Consider the following 20,394-nt stretch of genomic DNA (forward strand, 5'->3'; position numbering starts at 1 on the left):
CTCCGCCTGGGGTCGCCGTGCCACCATGGGGCTCCGCCTAGAGTCACTGCCTTCTTCCATGGTGCTTCGCCTGTGATCGCCGCCACGCCGTCGTGGGTCTCCGCATGTGGTTGACGCCACGCCGCCGTTGGGCTCCTCCTGGAGTCGCCGCTGTCTGCCATGGCGACGCCTGGAGTCGTCGCCGCCTGCCATGGCACCGCCTAGAGTCCCATATGGATCTGTTCCTCCCCTGGCTTTGTTTTTTTAACATGTCGCTTTGATTAGTTGCTCCATGGTTGACATGTGGGCCTCACATGTCAATTAACGGTCAAACAAACGGTTTGTTTAAGGTGAGCCTGACCTGTCATAAACCGGATCAATTCTGAATTGCATGGTCATTTGGGTTTTTTGAAACAACCAACCCCCAAGTTGGTAGTTATCAGCAAAAAATGGTAGTTTTTTGGAACCCTAACCCGAATTGTAGTAGTTTCATGCTATTTACTCTCTTGCGCACGCGCCGCATGTCCTCCTCTTCTTCCCTTCTTTCCCAACACTACTCGCAAAGCTCACCACACCATTGTTGCAAGGACAATAACTGTTGTTGCAGGACAACCACCGCGGGCATGCACCGGTGCTTCAGAGAGCCTCCTTCCTTCTCCCACTTCTCTCCCGCCATCGACCGAGGAGCTTCCAAGCCACTGCTGCAAAGACGACGGTCGGTGCTGCAAGTCAGCCCGCCATTTCACACATGAGCTTGTTGCAAGCACCATGCCCCATTGGTGCTGCAATGCAGCCTCAATAAGGTCCGTGGGGACCCAGGTTGGTTTGTTCGCCACCGTCTAACTGTGTGGCCGTGTTGCATGGACACGGCAAGCCAAACCAAGGGTCAACACTGGAGTGGTGTTACAAGTTGGCGTGAAAATGAACAAATCTGAAACTTCAACATAAAATGACCTCAATCTGGAAAAAAAAACCATGAAATGGCCCTCTTTTACATGACGCCCGGGGCTAGGGCGCCATGCTAGAGAGCATGACGCCCGGGGCTAAGGTGCCATGGTAGCGACATGTAGCATGACGCCCCGGCTTAGGCACCATGCCAAATAGCATGACGCCCTAGCCCGGTGCGTCATGCTATCTAGCATGGCGCCCTAGCTCCGGGCGTCATGCAAAAGGGGTCATTTCATGAAAAAAAATCAGATTGAGGCCATTTTATGTTGGAAGTTTCAGATAAGGGCCAGTTTTGTCCATTTTCACCAAGTTGGCCGACCGCAGCTTCTTGTAGGATTCACACATGCACAATCGCTGCAAACTCACCGCCGGTTTGCTATGAGCCGACGTCGTGGCTGCTACAAGCGGGTGCTACTTGCCGGCAAGCTATCGCGCTCATGAGAGCTATGAGGCACCAAGCGCGCCCATGAATGATATCTGTAACGAAAGAGGCACAATACAGATTATACTTAAGAGAGCGACACCTGTGGGCGATTGCCAGAGAGGGAGGGGAGTGCAAACTGGTAGTGAGTAGTCCGCTAGGTAGTTCGGAGTAGGCGAGAGTACGCGAGGCCTGCAGTATCTAATTCTCTTGTAAATATAAAGCTAAGCTTTTGGCGTACTCTATAAAAACAGGGACGCTGCTTTGAAACATAGGCAGAGCGATGTCAAGGCCAACTCAATAGGGGAGGGGGGGTGGGGGACAAGTGATCCTAATCAAGCGAATTGACCTCTCACCTATTCTAATATATTTTAGCAATATATCCAATAACTACCATTTGAAACCGAACCCATTTTCAGGTCTATGTACAGTCCAACTTTCCAGGCGCTCCACATGTTCAATCTAAAGGCACAACCAATGGCCCTCAACTATCAAACACCTTTTCATGTCTCAAGCAGGAGTTTGCAAAAAGGCTAAATACACGTCAAGATTACTCCACCCAAACTGACACCAGACAAATGAAAATGCATAGCTCCACATACACTGACCAACATAACTACCAAACAGGGAAATTCTTGGGTGCGAGTGTTGCCCACATGTCAGAATTAGTCAAGAATGTTGTTACAGCTTGTCTTTACAGGTCGTTTTCAAGACCAGGATGGTCAGGAATCAAAGCTGAGTTACAACCCTTCACTGGTTCATCTGTCTGCACAAACCGGAGAATGCGGCTTTCCGGATGAGAGGGTGAATACTCCCAACAAAAACCTCATCGTCCAACATGCCAATGTGAGACCAAATCTGCAACATATCATATGTATTTTTATATCTATTAATCAATCAGTTTATGCTCATGGAAACTTGAAATAACCAGTGATTATGAATTTATCAGTTCAAACAACCAACACCAGTAATTACCTCTGTTGCATACTGTCGAGAAAATGACTTTAGATACCCCAATGTGCATAGGCACCATTGCTCAAGCTCTCCAATAGTATAACCAGCTTCCGTATTTTCACGATTCACTTGACTGTCAAAACATAACGACAAGTTAGCAGAGGCCGTAAAACTCGTACCAGCATGTGCATCACTGCACACTGGCTAGTAAATACTGGGTTGTACGCCGATAATGGTATTAATGAGCAGGTCTTCATTCATCTATGAACCAATATCCGTTGCATTATTTCAGACTCGATTCCCAGTGAGTGTTGTGTGTTAAACACAAATTAATTATTCATAGCAAGCCCCACCACAAAATAAATGTCCACAAAAGTACAAGGTAATCTGGCTGGTTCTACAAAAATGTAAATCCAAACTTGCCAGAAGCAGTCATTCTGAAAGAAGTACTGGAAACTGTGTATTAAACTCACCTATTGTTATCTGCTCCATTTTCATTGTCTATCTCCATAGTTGCCGCTTCAGGATCACTGGCTGGAAATGTTACATTAGGATCTCCAGCGCGTAGGTTAGGAACATCTCCATCAGCAGAAACAGGTGGCAGGCGTTCAGTAAGCACATCAAGAAAGCTCTTGAATAATAACCTAAGCAATTCCTGGAAAACCAATGGCGAGATAATGGTAAGTTGATGTGAGATGCTCAAAACTCTCATAGCAAAAGCAAGTGCCACAGAAAACTTAAGTTCACAAAAATATGTATATCAAGTTATCAACAGATATGCAAGGGTTTACAGAAATAAGATATAAGAGAGTAGCATACTTTGCCTTCTTCAAGCCCCCGGGCAAGGAGAGCCTGCTTTGCCTCTAACGATTCTTCAATAGTTACTTCCTCTTCTTTTGCTTTGTCAGCAAAACCTTGAAGCCGTCTCAGCCTGCCTGGTCTTTCAGATGGCACAGGTTGGCCCTCTACGATTTCAAGTATTGATTTAGCCTCCTCCAACTCTTTGATGGCTTTTGCACTAGCCTCTTTAGCAACTTGAATACTTTTCCTCAGTGTCTGAATTTCCTTCCGAAGATCACTGATTCGATTGTATGTCTTACTAACAGTATTCCTAAGAATCTGTTAAGAGGGCATGCCAATCAGACAGATTGAACAAAAAAATCATAACAAGTACTCCCTCCGTCCCAAAGTATAAGATCATTTTTTACACTATCCCTCCGTCCCAAAATATAAGATCATTTTTGCCACTAGTGTCAAAAATGATCTTATATTTTGGGACAGAGGGAGTATATTATGTGCTGCATTGGGCAGAAAAGGCTACATAGCATTAATATAACACCAAACATGCATGCATAAGGCAAAAAATATCTTTGTATGTGCCGTAAATTTCATGAGCAACATCCAGACACATGCAAATCTAGAGTAGACAAATCTACTATATCTAGGAGCCCCCCACTACATGATTTCTCTTCACATGCAGCCTATCCACCTCAGCAATCTGCCACGTCAACGACTCTCAACAGCCTTCCACAAAAAAATCTTCTGAGCGTAGCCCCTTCTAATTATGTGTGTTTAATATTCCTTTGCTAGCAAGTTGGTAACCACATGCAGCCCATTACTCCAAACCACATGCATCCCATTATTAGAAGGATACTACTGGAGGCAATCTTAAAAAAAGGAAACTGTTGAATTCCATTCATATGTCACGCATAATCTCTTCCCCATCATATTTTTTTGTTGAGAAGATCATCAGTGGTGTACGTCTGTTTAGACAGCCTTATCAATTAGTGTTTGATTGAATACAAGGTTGCACTTTTCCCCTTCCTCTTCCATTCCACCTCCCCTTCCTCTTCCATTTCCCCTTCCCTTCTGTAATCCCCACGTGAAACTGCTTCCTCCAGACCCTAAATAAAATTCTACCGCCGCTGTTGCAAATGGTTGTTGGCATCTTCCTCCAAATCCATGGCCGGCCAGGATCAAAGCTGCAGCATCCTCCACCGCTAAGGATTTTTTTCTCACACAGCCGTTAGGATTGCCGCACTACATGAGGTCGCCGCTGCCTTTCATCACCACCGAGGCAAGTGCGCTTGTGTGTTCATTTTTATATTCTCACTTTCCATAGATTTCCTTTATGGTGTTCCTGATGCTGTGGCTAGCTACATCATACTCCCTCCGTTTTTATTTACTCTGCATATTAGGTTTGACTAAAGTCAAACTTTGTAAAGTTTGACCAAGTTTATAGAAAAATATATAAACATTTACCATAACAAATCTATATGAGGTGAAAGTACATTTAATAATGAATCTAATGGTATTGATTGATTATTGTATATGTTAATATCTTTGTTTATAAACTTTGTCAAAGTTTACAAAGCTTGACTTTGACCAAATCTAATACGCGAACTAAATAAAAACGGAGGGAGTACTAACTGGACTACATGATTAAAAAATATAGTATAGGTTGACGCAAACATTTACTTGCCGATGTCTGTCACATGTGCAAAGGAATACCCAACGCAGATTACCTAATGTTGTTGTTACATCATACTAACTGAACGATCAAAAAAAATAAAACAGGTTGATGCAAACATTTATTTGCAGAATATATAGCTCACCATATCCTTATTCGTTGACTCAAAATATTTACTTTATCTTTGCCTTCTCAGGGCTTGGCACCAATAAAACATTACTTTCCTTGCCAAAACAGCTTCATGTATGGGATGTGTTATTTTATTCATTTTGTCCTCTACAGAATCCACATAGGACATAACATGCCATAAATATAGGTGCGCAAATTGCAGGATACGCACGTAAGATATCCTAACAATTTGCAATTTTATTTCTGAATTCTTTCTGGTCTATCATTTATTTTCATGCCATCATTTATTTTCATGCTCACATTGATTATCATAGCCTTTAATTTCTTCTGGGTTATTCTTGCTCAGTATACCAAACTAAAGGGTGGTTATAAATGATTCAAGATGGCTCTCTTCGTATGATTTACCTACTTTTGCTATGGACTTCCTTTAACCTTTAATTTATATTTGGTAGTTGTACAAAATGCATAATTTAGGTTGTTAGCACTACAAGTATACCAATGTGATTCTATGGACCTCCTAAAAATTAATCAAAAAAGATTGATTGCTACAAAATCCAGCAGCAACGCGCAGGGTATCTTCTAGTATGAGGATAAGAATTTACCTCCCATGGACGATCCGACACATGAAATTGATCGACATTAGCAGGAGAAAAAACCCACTTGACTATAGCCAAGTTGGAAATTAAGCGATAACCCATCATTCTATCAATAGCTATAGCAGTCATCTGGGTACTGTTCTTCCAGTAAGCACTGACTTCATCCATCAACAATAACTGCATTTCCTCATCTGGGCACAGTTTGGAAATTATTTGACCATATCTCTCCAAAACAGTGATAAGATGGGTGAAACTTTTTGAACCAATGTCAAGAAGTGTCTGACTAACAACATCAACTGCGAATTTGGCCCCATTTGCAGGAACTATTTGTTCCTCAACCCACAAAATAATATCACGTGTAGTCTTCCTTCCTCTAACCATGCTAACAAGTTCCTTGGATAGCCTGTGGCCTTCGGTGCTTTCTTTGCTTTCATCTGTATGATATCTGAAATTAGGACCAGCTTTTGGGGGTAACAACCCTTCTAACTCAGCAGCATCTTCAATACTCTGCAAAACAATAAAGGCAATAAATTCAATTCAAATGACCATTTGCAAACCACACAACAATTGAGTAGAAGGATATACAAATATAAAGCAAAAAAGGTCCTTTTTACTCCCCTGAAGTATTTGCCCCATCTATTTCTTGGTTCAGTTTTCTCCCCCAAAGTTTCAGTTACCATTTACTAAACCGCCTACTCTGGTTTCATATTGTGGTTTTGCTGACGTGGGCAATAAGTACACAAGACTCAGAGCTGTGGACAAAAAAGAATGCATACATGGATGGGGACATCGTTCCAGAAAACACAGACAACGAGGAACGCCATGGCCATGGATGCTGTTAAACTGGAACAAGGAAAATGCCGTTAAGCTAAAGTAGTGGTTGCACACGCAACAAGCCAACAATGCTCTTCTGTGAGCAGGCAGGCAACTGAGTTTAACCAGGCACGTGAATTAGGTACTGATAAAGTCAAGGGCATGATACACATGCCAGGTTCATATGTCATCCGGATGTAATAAACATGATGGGAGAACAATTTTGTGGAAATGATTGAGGGTGAAGAAGATTGAGGATGCAATATGAGCAAAGGCAACGAGAGGCACACAATATTGGACAAAGATGTATGTCAGCACGACTATTGGTTGGGCAGAGTTCAATGGCCACTCTGGACACGGCCAAACAAGTCGTCCCGTCTCAGCCAGTAGTCACCTCCCAGTCACAGATCTCATCGCTCGTGCTCACTTCCCACCTCTTTACTAATGGGTGAAGCGTCTCTTGAGCAGGATCACGATAGGTGTAGAGTGCACGACGGGAAACAAAGGGAACTACCACGGCTATTGATAAATGAGCAGTTATTGTCCCCCTACTTCGGCACATGGTGCTCGAGACCATTGGTTCCACGGCAATAGATTTGGTGCAGCTGCTTGGTGGATGCACATGCTACCACTCTTGGCTGCGAGGAGCAGATGAGCTTGGTACAAAATAGAAAGATATGGGCAGAAGGGGTGAGAAATAAAGACAGAAGGAACAAAGGTTGAAGAAGATATTGCAGTTGGCAGATTGGCAGGATCTTGTGTGATTTTGATGATGTCATTGTTCATGTATGATGCCACGTGGCAGAACCATTCCACATCAGTCAAACAAGAGTCTGAAACTAGGGTAAGGGGTTAAACTCGAGGAGAGTGAACTGAACCAAAAATATAGATCAGGGGGTTATCCGATCAACTGTAATACTTCAGGGTAGTAAAAAGGACCTTTTACCAAATCAAAGTGGCAAGGCATAAATCTAACACAAAACAATAAATTGTAAAAAAAAACTCCTTATTGAAAAGGAATGTCTCATATGTCACTAACCTGCTTGATTTTCTCGAAATAGGACAACCGAATTTCCCTTTCTAGTACTTCTTGGACAAAAACACGTTGTGGAGCCCATTTTGGTAGGCCCTTGACATTGGCCCACTCCTGCCAAGGCCAAATGAATTGAAAATTTGACCTGCGTAGGCAGATAATGTCATTAAGATTTAGCAGTACAAGGTTGCAGTTTGTTTTCAGTGCTACAGGAGATCAAACTTGTGAAAAGAAAATTTATGTTCTGAAACCAATTGGTTTCAAAGCTATACTAGCATTGTATGTAACGTTTTATGGATTTTTTTAAGCAGTAGCAGAAGTGGGTCATCATTAGGATATTGAACATCGAGAGGAAGAGTAGCAATAGCCAATAGGCTGCAGTAAGAGGTTCCAACAAACTCATACTAGGCCAAATAAACAAAGCAGGAACACTCGTGAACAAAACAAATACATGGCAATGAACTTACAAATGATGTGAAAACCATAGGATAAGTCTGGTGCGGCACTCTGTATCCATGTTACTTATTCTGTCAAAAAGAGCATGTACTGCTGCTACCACCACAGATGGAAATGCAGCTGGCAAAGCCTGAAGATATGTTAAGATAATTAGACTCGGTCCACTCATCCTCAAGGAAGAAAGTAAAACAATTTTCTTTTATGGGAAGGAAAAAAGGTAAAACTGTAACCAGCCGGTTTCTACGGGAGGTTGCACGCGAACCATGTGTTGCCTATTCTCTAAATGTTGAACAAAGACATCCAGAACACTTGGTAATGGTATGGTGTTGATGTGATAAGTGGTGTCCCGATCTTTGGGCGAGAGGATAAATAACGATTTGTGGTGATGACCCTGATGGTCCAGGTATCAACTCAACAGACTAGTAAATGTCGCAATCAGGTGAGTTGACAGACGTGAAAAGTGTAACATGCATCCTATATATGACATATCCAAAGCTTATGTTGTTTAAGTAGCCAACTCACTAATAGACAGCTCAATTATTTTTCTAGGACTCAGATTTGCTATGAAACCATACAGAAAATTGATTACTTCGTGATTACCTTAGCTCGTGGAAGCTTACTTGCAAATAAGTAAATACACTGAACCTATCAATTTGAGGGTGCTACACTTCACATCCACATCTACGTTGATTATATGGTTCAAAGATCTAGAGCAGATCTACATTCGCATTTCACAGGCAGAAATTATGGCATCAATAGTTTACCAAAAATAAAAGGTGTAATGGTATAGATGAAAACATAAGCAAGTATGGAATGGGAATCTGGTATGCAGATAGATCATAACAATATCATTCTTTCGAACACAAATAGTAAACAGTATGTTTAAGTATGTTATGAATGAATCATAAGTGTCCTATTGACGAAACAAAGGAACTGTGGTTTCACAACTGTGCTCATCATAACCATACAATTATGTAACAGAATTTTGGTCAACCCATGCACCAAAATCTGCATGGCCATGATAGAACTCAAGGAGTATTTAGGTCTGCTGATGTGCTCATTAACAATGATGTATTTTTAAATCTCACATTGCATACTGGTCTCATCACCACACAAAATATCAGCTAAACAGTCTCAAAGCATTAAAGAACTACCTTGCAAAGATCAATGATAACCAATGTATAGTAGATTGGCCTGAAAGGTGGATTCGGCAGCAATAGTAGCTGCAGAATATCAATATGTCATAAGAAAAGATTCATTTTTATTTGACAAGTATACTCGCTATAATGGATAATGGAGAAAAAATGCATGCATAAATATTGCACTAGGTATCCTAACTATATCTTTATAAAAATATAGCGGTAACTGTTAAGACTGTTAGTGTCTATAATCCATCAGAACCAGGATACAACTTGGTATCATAAAGCCCAGAACCAACACCTCAGATAAAATGCAAAAATAGTTGGCACGCTACCAATCAAGACAGTATTCCAAGGAATTTTAAAATTCAGCTACTAAATAGAAAACAGCCTGAAGAGTCACAATTTGGATTTATTAATAACCAAATTCATGCCGGCCATGTCTTCTTTTTCTAGTATTGTGAAATACATGTATAACTGCCCCAAACAATATTAGTAGATCAATATGAAGACAGAAATGGCAAACTGGCAACTATTCGGAAGGAACACTCAAGGGTTTAACTTTAGTACCTAAATGAGTGATTTTGTCCTTCTTTATTAATATACATGTACATTAAACTCTGCTGAAACTATTGCACGGAAGTAATACACTTGTTCAGAGATACTCATGGCAGGTTGAAGTTTTCCAGCCAGCTTTTCTAGGTTTATCATCATTATATTTAAGAATACCACGGATAGTTAAACAATGTTAGCAAGATAATGATCTAAGGTAGGATCATTTTTGTATGACAAGGTCAGTTCGTTGAGCCGCCCATAATTGTATAAGATCATAAAAATTCATATACTCTATAAAGGGAAATATATATTGGGAAAAGCAGAAAGCTAGACACAAATATTGGATCTTGAACAAAATTTGCGAACTTAGGTGAACTTATTCATGTTGGTCAGCTGGACGTAATTTTTCAAACCTTACTCAATATAAACTATGTGTTACTACCACAATAATATCTCCAAACTAATCCACAATTAGCTCAGATCAGCACACCCAAACAATCGGTCATATTCAGCAGATCCACTGGAAATGCTTGGGCGAAACTCAACACATGCACCAAGAAAAGCAAGGTTTACTACCCATTTCATTGTGGTTAAGTTAAATCATTGCCATACAAGAAATTTAGAGTGGAACATGAAGATTCACTTCTGCAACAACTAAAGATAACAGTTCACTTAACATGAAGGCAGACATGCAGAAACTAGTAATAATAGTCTAAAACACACGTAATAAAGATAGTTCAGAAATACCTGTGAAAATATGGTCTCAGCCATCAGGTATTCATACCGAAAAGACACAGGAAGGCTGACCAAATAAAACGCACATTCTTTGCGACTGTCTTTCAAAGAAAAATATAACCATGATAGAATTAGTAAGAGAACCAAAATAATACAATTCAGCAGGCAAATATTAACACAAAATTCAACAAATTTTCCCGTGATGGGCATGAGAAAAGTTGTCAACCCTAATTATTGTCTTCAAAATGATATTTCCGCATGCTAGCAGCAAAGTAAAAATGTCACACTTGAGTTAGGCAACTTCACCAAAGATTTAGCCATGCACAGGGGTGTGTGGAAGTTAGCTATCCACGTGCCAGAACCATGACTTAGTTTCGATATATTACGGGTTTCAACCCTAGCCTACCCCAAATTGTTTGAGACTGAAAGGCTTTGTTGTTGTAGTTTGTTTGTTGTTGAGTTAGGAACTTTGACATTGTTAGGCTTGTGCTTAGTTCTTTCCAGAACCTTTGGCTTGGCATGATACACTTTATTACCCCTATACCCTATTTGATGCCACGTGTGTGGCAAACAACTTGTTCGTCACAACCGTGGTTGCCACACTGTTGGGAGAAATTTACAGCAAGGTGTTGTAAGTAATAAAACAGGATTAGTTCTAGCAAAAATAAAACAGATGTTAGAACACCTCCACTGCATACTTTGGGAGCAAGGTTTATAGACCAAAATTCTAGAGCTTAACAAGAGATGATAGACAAAAGCAACACATCCAAATACAGCCAGATTTTGTTAACCAAGGAGAGAACATAAGACTCAGCACTACGAAGATAGAGAACACCAAATTTATTCACATTAAGGACTGACAAGCAAATCCAATGAGTACATGGTGTCAGCAATGTCATGCATGAACAACTTAACAAACAGATGTCTGACATCTAACAATCGCAGCTTTTGTACAAGTGTCAAACACACTAATAGAACTGAGAAAAAATTGTAACTGACCATCCATTGAAGAAAAGCAGCACATCCAATATGTATTCCTCAACAACAAAACGGTCTACAGGTTGCATATTCTGTAAGAAAATGATAGCTGATTAGGGCTCATAAGTATATATATAAATAGGTGAACTTTGCAACATAAAACCAAGTAATAGCGAATTTCATGTAGTTAACATGCATTACAAAAAATACAGCAATGAAAATATTAAATGTAACAATGATCAATGGACTAGAACATAGCATAAAGGTGTCTGCCTCATAATAAGTATATAAACAGGTGAACTTTGTAACATAAAACCAAGTAATAGCGAATTTCATGTTAGTTAACATACGTTACAGAAAAGACAGTGATGAAAACATTAAATGTAACAATGCTCAATGGACTAGTATATACATAAAGTTGCGATTTACCTCAGCTTTATTTGTTGGAAATATATGGAGCCTACGAAGCCTTTGAGGATACTTTAGATTGGCTTCATGCTTCTCTTGCCCTTTTAATATCTCAGAAGATGACATCGTGAAAGTAGGCGGTGGGCAACTAACTGGGTGGAAACGGTGAGATTTTCCAACTACTAACTGAGCTTCAAACGACAAGTAAGGTTTTGGAACTGCGAGGGGCAATTAAACAGAATGCAAAACAAATTAAGAAACTGCACATTTGGAATTACGTATACAGTCCTGAGCTGGATAAAGAAGAAGTTATCTTATCATTCAACACTATACTGCTTGAATATTAAAACTCAACAGCGTATTATTTCAGTAAGAAATCGTGTGTATTTTATATCATGTAATGACATACCACTTTTAACCTTCCATCCATTACGAGAAAGAAGTTGCATATGCTCCCATAGATCTTCCATGAAATCCTACAAAGAATATAAGTTACTGAACTGATCAAAATATCATAAAAGGAGTTAAATGGATCGGAATTCAGGAAATAAACCAGTGTAAGGTTCAGACATTCAAGAAATTGCCAGTACCTTCTTATTGGGAGAGTTGCCTTCATCCGTCTCGAAGACTGAGAAGGCAATATCATCAAAATGCCTTCTGATGCTTATGTAAGACTGTATACCAACCAGAACCCTCTCGAGTTCATCCGGGACTTGCTGCATGTCAGAATTCATCAGTGTATTCTACCACCGATTCATGTCTGCAGAATTTTCTAATACACAATTCAAGAATGGGAGTACATTGTAGGAGCCTATAACTTTGCATTGCAACAATAATTTGGTGGGGAGTACCCCACCCACCCCCAGAATGTAAATGTGGCTCATGCATTCTTCCAGAAGGTCTAAGCAATCATGGCTAATGTTCATTTTATGGTGCAGACACATACAAACTTTCAAGGTCAGTGGGTACTCATATGCACAAGTCTTGCTACTTACTAGAGGAGCAGTGTCCCTATTTCACTTCTTGAAAATATGTTGGGATGCTTATAGTGCAGCTTTCAAATAGATGACGGAATGATATAGAGCAACATTAGAAAATAATGAAGATACCCTTCTAAAGATCAAAAACTAGAAAAGGTGCATGAACACTAATTATTAAGATGTGCAAAATAGCAGTGCCAGCGTAACAGAGGCATTCAAATTGAACCGCACATACTACAAAAAAGGGGAGTAATCAAAGTAGCTTAATAAAGCCAATGGGGGTTCATACAAGCAGAGAACAAGAATCATGTGTTGCTGCTAAAGCAGTCAAATTGGACACCAAAGGTAATGCATGACCATAAATAAAAGATATTACTCATATAAATAGAACAACCATTATTCTCTGACTTAAATGAATAACCGTCTCACAATAAACAAGATCCAGATATAATAAAGATTAAACAGTACCAGAATAGTTTAATAGCATTACCTCGAACAATTCTGAACCACCCCATGGAAGGGAAGCCAAAATACAATAAACATAAAAATCAGCACGTGGTTGCCAAGAAGCATTTCCAGCATCCTCATCCAATATAGTTGCAGCAGATGATAAAAGTGTCTCGTATGTCTCAATAATGGAATTTGGGGATATAACTTTGCTGCACATCTACAAAACACACACACACACACACACATTCTACAGTTACAAGAAGAAAAGGTTGAAACAACAGAAACACTACAAATTGCCTCGTCTATACAGCGCAAAATACAAGAAAAAAATTCTACCATGAAAGGAAGGAGGACAGAGAGAAATCTCTCGACTCTTTTCAAGAACAAAGCAAAAGCATTCAGAATCAACTTGTTGTTAGGAAATATGCAACTTGTATTTCCAGGTGGCCATAGGCCAGTATATATGCACATACAGATGTGGTACAATATGCAGAAAACCCCTTAATAAAAAGGGGAACGCGGCTAAATATATATAACTCTAACACCCCCACCCCCCTCTAAAACTCATGGTGGATCAACGAGTTTGGAGAGATAGAAGCCGTGCTTTGCTTTAGTCTGGGCCTTCGTAAAGAAATCCGCCAACTGTAACTCGGAAGGCACATACTGAAGAGCAATAACCAGATCCTGCAAACCAGCGCGCACAAAAGAAGCATCAACACCAATATGTTTGGTGAGCTCATGCTTAACAAGGTCACGGGCAATACTAATAGCACTTGTACTGTCAGACAAGAGCAGAGTAGGTGTAGTGATAGAAACATCAAACTCCTGAAATAACCACCGTAACCAAGTCACCTCTGCCGTCAAAAGAGCCATAGCTCACAACTCAGCCTTTTCTTCGTCTTCAGGACAATGAGAGAACCACCAACAAAAAAACAGTAAGCAGAAAGCGAACGGCAATCTAAGGGATCACTAGCTCACATAGCATCTGAATAGGCCTGATGTTGTAATGAACTGGAGCGGGGAAAGAACAGATGGTGAGAGATCATGCCACAAAGATAATAGAGAACACGAAGGAGGTGACTATAGTGAACCAAAGTGAGAGCAGAGACAAACTGGCCCAAAATATGGACAGGATAGAAGATATCTGGACAAGTGATAGCTAGATAGACAAGACTCCCAACAAGATGACGATAACGCGTCGGATCAGACAAGGGGTCACTATCAGTAGCACGGAGATGAACATTGAGATCCATGGGAGTCTCAACAATGCGATAATCAGTAAGAGCAGCACAAGCAATAAAATCTTGGGTATACTTTTCTTGGGAAGTAAAAAAGGCATCAGAGGTAGAAGAGACCTCAATCACAAGAAAATAGCTAAGAGGGCCAAGATCGGATATAAGAAACTGCTCACTAAGGCGTGCCTTCACAAAGGCAATATACTCGGGGTCATCGCCAATGATGATCATGTCATCAACATATAGAGGAAGAGTCCGACCACGAGCAGAAAGGTGGACAAACAGTGCAGGATCATGAGCACACGCTAAAAAACCAGCAGCAGTCATCACAGAGGCAAAATGTTCAAACCAGGCGCGAGGGGCTTGCTTAAGGCCATAGAGAGAGCGGCGAAGATGGCAGACCATGCAGTCAGGAACAAAATACCCAGGCAGTGGTTGCATGTAAACCTCCTCACGCAACTCACCATTAAGAAAGGCATTCTTAAACAATGGTCATATGGGCCACAGGAGCAAAAGTCTCATTGTAATCACAACCATGCTCCTGCTGGAAGCCACGAGCCACAAGACTAGCTATGTAGCGCTCAACAGAACCATCGGAGCGAGTCTTAACCTTATAGACCCACTTACAAGTGATGGGACAAACACAGGGAGGAAGAGAAACAAGATCCCACGTGTCGGTGCCTGCCATTCCAAGCTGTCATTTGGGATGAACAACAGCATCACGATAAGAAGTCGGCTTAAGAAAACCAAGGCGGTCAACAGGCGGAAGCAGACGAGGACGCAAGCCATAAGTAGGATGAGACGAGGAACATGGCACATCAGAAGTAGATGGCACATTAGTAGACACATCCACAACATACAAACGGCGAGTATAGAAGTGAGGAAAAGATGGAAAAATACGAGGAGGAATCACCGGAATAAACTCAGGTGATGGAGATGGGGAAGCCACCGGTGATGAAGGTGTAGAATCCTGTGATAAGTGAGGTGACGAAGCCATAGGAGATGGCGGCATCAAATATGCAATAGTTGGAGAATCAGGAGCAGTAGGACAGATGGACAAGGGCTCAACAGGATTGATAGGAGTGTCATGAAAAGTGAGGACTAAGATATCCTCCACTGAAAAGGTCGAGGAAGATGGACATGATTAGAGGGACGAGACTCATCAAAAGTCACATCCCGAGAAATACACATCTGACGACCTACAGGTGGGGTGGGACAACACACAGCGGAGCTTCAAGCTCGTACGAGCCAACGGGCTTTGACCTGATACAGGGCCAACTCGATCCGGAGAGGAGGCACACCAGAAGGGTCGGGCAGAACACAACAAGCGGATCGAACAGCGCACGCGGTCAAACGCAAAGCCGGCGAGGAGCACGTGTTGGCATGGGCCGTGCTTGCGGAAGGCACAGACGGCGCATTGGTGGAAGGTTGCTTGGCCAACTTGACGAGCGGGCGAGATACGCAAGAGGGCGGAACAACGACGGCAGGAGGCGCGCATGGAGAATAGGCGGACCGGTGGCCGGCGTGAGAGAAGGAACAACGGCTGCCGGCAAGGGAAAGGTAGCGGCGGTGCACGAGACAGGATCAGAAAGAGCACAAGTTGAGCATGCGGGGAAAAAACTAATGCTCTAATACCATGTTAGGAAATATGCAACTTGTATATCTAGGTGGCCGTAGGACAACATATATACACGTACACAAGTGTGGTACAATACAATATGCAGAAAACCCCTTAGAGAGCGAGGAAAATACAAAGGGGAAACAGTTATAAGCTCTCAATACAGGGAGCAATAGGAGATATCAGAGCCTAACGTAAGGATGATATCGCGCAAACCAATATGCTGACCAAATGCAAGTTCTACAATCATAAATTATACAAATTATGATATAAATCATAAAAAAAACATATCTCTAGACTTGTACTGCTTCAGTTTCTGGGCTGGAGAAGCCGAAGCTACACAAATAAGCCATAACTAACATGCATGCAACACTACTGCCTTAAAGATCGTATGATTCTTAGAGGATGCAACTACTTAGGATTTTTTTTCCCTATAGAGGCCCGTTTGATTATACGAATGAAGTTAAAGAATTTGTATGGATTGCTTTCCTGTGCCCGTAATTCTATAGGAATTTGGCATCCACTCCGTCTTCTTTTCTACTGATTTGCTTAGTAACTAAGGAAGTTTTCCTATGTCCTACACAAACGACTACCCTGCAGCTTTCCTATGTTTTGCAATCATCAGTTTTGCACTTGCATTCCCATCGAAATCCTGTGTTTCATTCCTACAATCCAAAGAGACCTTGCAACTATTATTTCCCTCAGAACAGCACCCTTCCCAATTTTATCATATAGTTATTCGTACTTCTAGTTTAGAATTACACATGACTAGTGTAACAGGAAGAGACTAAACACCTTTAGCAGTGCTCGATTATTGATGAACATGTGTTGCCAATATAACATGTCAATATGTCAGGTATGACATATTCAAGAATCACAAGTTGGGACACATGGTAGCAGCTAGAAAAGGATGAGCAAGAGAATCAACCCAAAACTACTACATAACTTACCAGGCCACAGAGAAACCGCAGCAATATCCTGATCCTATCACGGTTTTCAGTATGCAAAGCATCCTGCAATTACAATGAGTCATTACAAGGCTAGGATGATCTTAAGAGGGACCAAAGTTGGCAAAAAGAAGTCCAGTGGCATAATAAGTCAATAATGCTGGAATATAATCATAGAGAACATTTCTCCAGTTGAACAAGGGGGGAGAAAGGATTAACAGATGCTGCCATGCTCTGTGATGTAGAAACAAAGATTCACACCTGTAGGTTTGCCTGTGTTGCATCCACGATACCCTTGGCAAAATCTTCATTTTCTAAATTTATCAAACCTATCTGACATTACAAAAGAACAAAGCAGAACCATCACAACAATTTAGTTCAATTAAATAAGAGAGATCATATAGCAGCATCTTGTTCTTAAAACATGTAGCTCAAAAATTAATTTAATGTGAGATTACAAAGTTAGGTACATAAGGTATTAAAACCAACTGCCATAAATAAAGACCAGTTCTTTATGGAAGATAACTGCTCAAATACAAAATTACTGTGCGTCCATTTTTTTGCGATTAATTCATCATTTGACCTAAAACAATAGACATACCCTCCTCTCACGAATAGATGCACATAAAAATACGCCAACAGAATAAAATCGTAGAAGTATTGGCAAACGGCTGGACATCATCGCCCACCATAGCATACACGGTACCGCAGGGATCAAGAGACCACAATTGATCTCTGTTTATTTATAAGTAGCAGGTTTGTTGCACAACACATGTGGAAATAATGAAAAGATAGTATGTTTGCATTGGCATGGCAAGCTTTGCGTGGGAGAGGATATATAAATGAGCAGTCATACATGAGCACTAGAATAATCAAAATCCTACCCACAGATTAAAAAATAACATGCAGATCATGTGTAAACATGATAAGACCTAGGCCAACAGAATATGAGCCAAAGCATATGTGAACTTCAAAGTTCACTCACAATGTAAAGTCACCAATCATATAGATCACATTTTAGATCAGGGTTACAAACTATAACTGTGGCGTATATGACCAAACTGTACGCTTGTACAGGGCCATGTTTTGTTTCATAAGTCCAACCAGAAACTCAAAACTATAAATATGCATAGTAGATATATGTTGTTTATAATGCTGATATACATGCTGCTTCCCTCTTTGTTACAGAAATAATAAGGACATTCAAAGCATGAGCAACAAGTCAAACATGTATTGAGATTCAATAAGAACTTCAAATGATCCACGAGTAATATTTATGAAAGAAGACAACATAAATTAGCAGAGTGTATAGGCTTCATAGAAATAGCTGCATACCAAAACTCCAAAGAAAGGAATCTTGTGAGGTAATTGTTCTGCACACTGAAGGAGAAACTGCTTGGACAAAGGTACATTTAGTTAGCACCTCAAATAAATTCAGATAAAAGATGGTGATATGTATCGAAGGCATTGAAGAGGTAAGCAAATGCTACAGGATGCAGCATGTAGGATCCATACTCCACGTTTTTTTCTTTGAACAATGTCTGAGAAGGAACCAATTAAGCACTAATGCTTCTTCGTAGAATTAAAACTATAGATTATCAAAAGATAGCCAGATTGGAATAGTAAAAGCACAATAATATGAACAAACACAGAGTAGAATGTTGGACACCAACCTCAAAAATATCATCTTTGGAGTGTTCATATTCACGAGAAAGCACATTGTAACAGATTTCCTGTGAAGCCAATGCTTGGTCAGAACAGGTGCGAAAGAAACATGGCATGATAGATGAAAAAATGCAACATTCTATTCAGACCATTGTGCGTTAGTTGGAACAACTGCGATGTTGTAAATATTGACAAACAATCACAGGAAAAATGTGTGTGTCTATGAACTTGCTTGGAACCCTTTAGTAATCATTTGATTGAAACTGCATTTTGCAATAAATCAGGATTATACCTAGAGATGGGTAATCTTCATCATTACATACTACTATCCAATAGTACCACAATTTCACTTATCTTAGAGGGCATGTTCAACTAGAAACAGGATAAAGTGACAAACGATTTATGTCGCTCTTAACATAATAATAACCCTGGAACTATCCTAGGATTATTGTAACACCAATATGTAGTCATAGGATATTAGGATGTGTTTGGTTTGAGCTCGGGCTTGTCCAACAAACAAATTTGGCCAAGGTTCTGTTTGCCCATGAATTGGCCAGTGTTGGGAAGAAAAATGTACTAGAGTAGGCAAAGGGGAATTGGCATGCCCAAAAGTTGGCAACCGTCCAAACAAGGTCCAAACTTTTAGTCATGGCCAGAAATTGAATTGTGACAGCAGATGTGCAACACTGCAAGCAGACAAGTTCCTAAGGCACTAGTAGTACGTCGCAACCCAAGTTTGGTCTCTATCATACTGAGCCAACTTGCTGTATCTAAATGCAAGAAGCAGATCCAACGGCCTGGGAACCAAATCCAACTGTTGAGAGCGACGATGCTAGATTGGCAGGAATGAGATGACGAAAGCAAAGGCTGCAAAGCTTTTGGATAATTAAGAACAGGCAGGGAACTGTAGGCGCCCTAGAACAATAGTGATTAAAAAAGCACTAGCACCCCATCCGGAGTCACACCGTGATGTGTTGTTTTTTAATACTGCCAGCCAGGTTGGCACATTGAGAGCCGCCGCGATACCAATTCCACTCCGCACCCCCAATACCAAGAGCTGAGTGTTCCGCACAGAGAACTGTGACCGGTGGCTAGGGTTTTGAAGGGGTGGCGATGTGGGAGGGAGAGAGGTAGGGGAACTCACGATGTGCTCCTTGTGGTCGGCGGTTCCCCCGTACTCGGGGCACCTGTCGCCGATGCGAAGCAGCAGCGTCCTCCAGCCAGCGCTCATGGCGGCGGTGGCGGTGGCGGTGGCGGTGGCGGAGAGAGAGGTGCCGGGTGCGGGCAGGAGGCGACTCGGGTCGAGGGTTTTGGTTTCGGTCGGTGCGCGGGGGTTTGGCTCTGTGGGAGGCTGGTTAGTGTGGATTTGGCACAAGGACATTTACCATTGGACGGTCTCTGTGGGAGGCTGGTTAGTGTGGATTTGGCACAAAGACATTTACCATTGGACGGTCCAAATCTTACGATGACGGTCGCCCAAACATACTCTAAGGGCTCATTTGGTCGGATAACCATGGGCTGATTTGGCCCGGGGCAGCAGACAGCGCCATTTGTTTTTGTTTATTTTTTTATAATTAGACAGCATCATTTGATGACCCGCGAAGGGGAAAGACCCCTGGCCTTTTCCCGGCCCATCCTGAGGATAGCTCGCCCGTTGTCGATAGACCAAGGAGAAAACCCTCGACTGCTCGCTCTCTCGCAACCGACCAGACGTCGTCGACCAAGATCCATCTCCGCCTCCGACCTCCGAACTCCTCCGCGTCCGACCTCCATCGTCGGCGAACGAAGCGATGCTCCTCGCAGCCCTCCCCCAGTGCTTAGGATCCACGCTCCGCCCCTCAGTGACAGCGACGGCGACAGACCGCGACCGCCACCCTCCTCCTTC

The 20,394-nt window shown here is 41.5% G+C and overlaps 1 protein-coding gene across 2 annotated transcripts; it reads right to left on the reverse strand.

Moving 5' to 3' along the window:
* Positions 1-1,927: 1,927 nt before the first annotated feature.
* On the reverse strand, positions 1,928-19,869 carry LOC125551560 (nuclear cap-binding protein subunit 1). Of its 2 annotated transcripts, XM_048714811.1 has the most exons (19): positions 19,654-19,869; positions 18,518-18,577; positions 18,180-18,236; positions 17,106-17,177; positions 16,848-16,910; positions 13,085-13,261; positions 12,205-12,330; positions 12,024-12,090; positions 11,636-11,832; positions 11,228-11,298; positions 10,241-10,325; positions 8,954-9,022; positions 7,811-7,929; positions 7,350-7,488; positions 5,504-6,004; positions 3,122-3,421; positions 2,776-2,957; positions 2,324-2,435; positions 1,928-2,206 (listed from the first exon to the last, which is right to left on the reverse strand). In XM_048714811.1, exons 1-19 carry the CDS (start codon positions 19,738-19,740, stop codon positions 2,099-2,101), a joined length of 2,592 nt encoding a protein of 863 aa, XP_048570768.1. In that variant the 5' UTR covers positions 19,741-19,869; the 3' UTR covers positions 1,928-2,098. The 2 variants fall into 2 exon arrangements, with proteins under 2 accessions (XP_048570768.1, XP_048570769.1); XM_048714812.1 differs by lacking the exon at positions 8,954-9,022.
* Positions 19,870-20,394: the final 525 nt, after the last annotated feature.

Source organism: Triticum urartu, chromosome 4, assembly GCF_003073215.2.
Source record: "Triticum urartu cultivar G1812 chromosome 4, Tu2.1, whole genome shotgun sequence".
In the NCBI taxonomy this organism is placed as follows: domain Eukaryota; kingdom Viridiplantae; phylum Streptophyta; class Magnoliopsida; order Poales; family Poaceae; genus Triticum; species Triticum urartu.

Coding starts and splice junctions, on each gene's coding strand:
- LOC125551560 (XM_048714811.1), bottom strand. CDS start 19,740: ATGAGCGCTGGCTGGAGGACGCTGCTGCTTCGCATCGGCGACAGGTGC. Junction 10,326..11,227: donor CTGCTTTTCTTCAATGGATG/GTCAGTTACAAT, acceptor TTTGAAAGACAG/TCGCAAAGAATGTGCGTTTT. Junction 7,489..7,810: donor CTATGGTTTTCACATCATTT/GTAAGTTCATTG, acceptor CTGCCTACGCAG/GTCAAATTTTCAATTCATTT.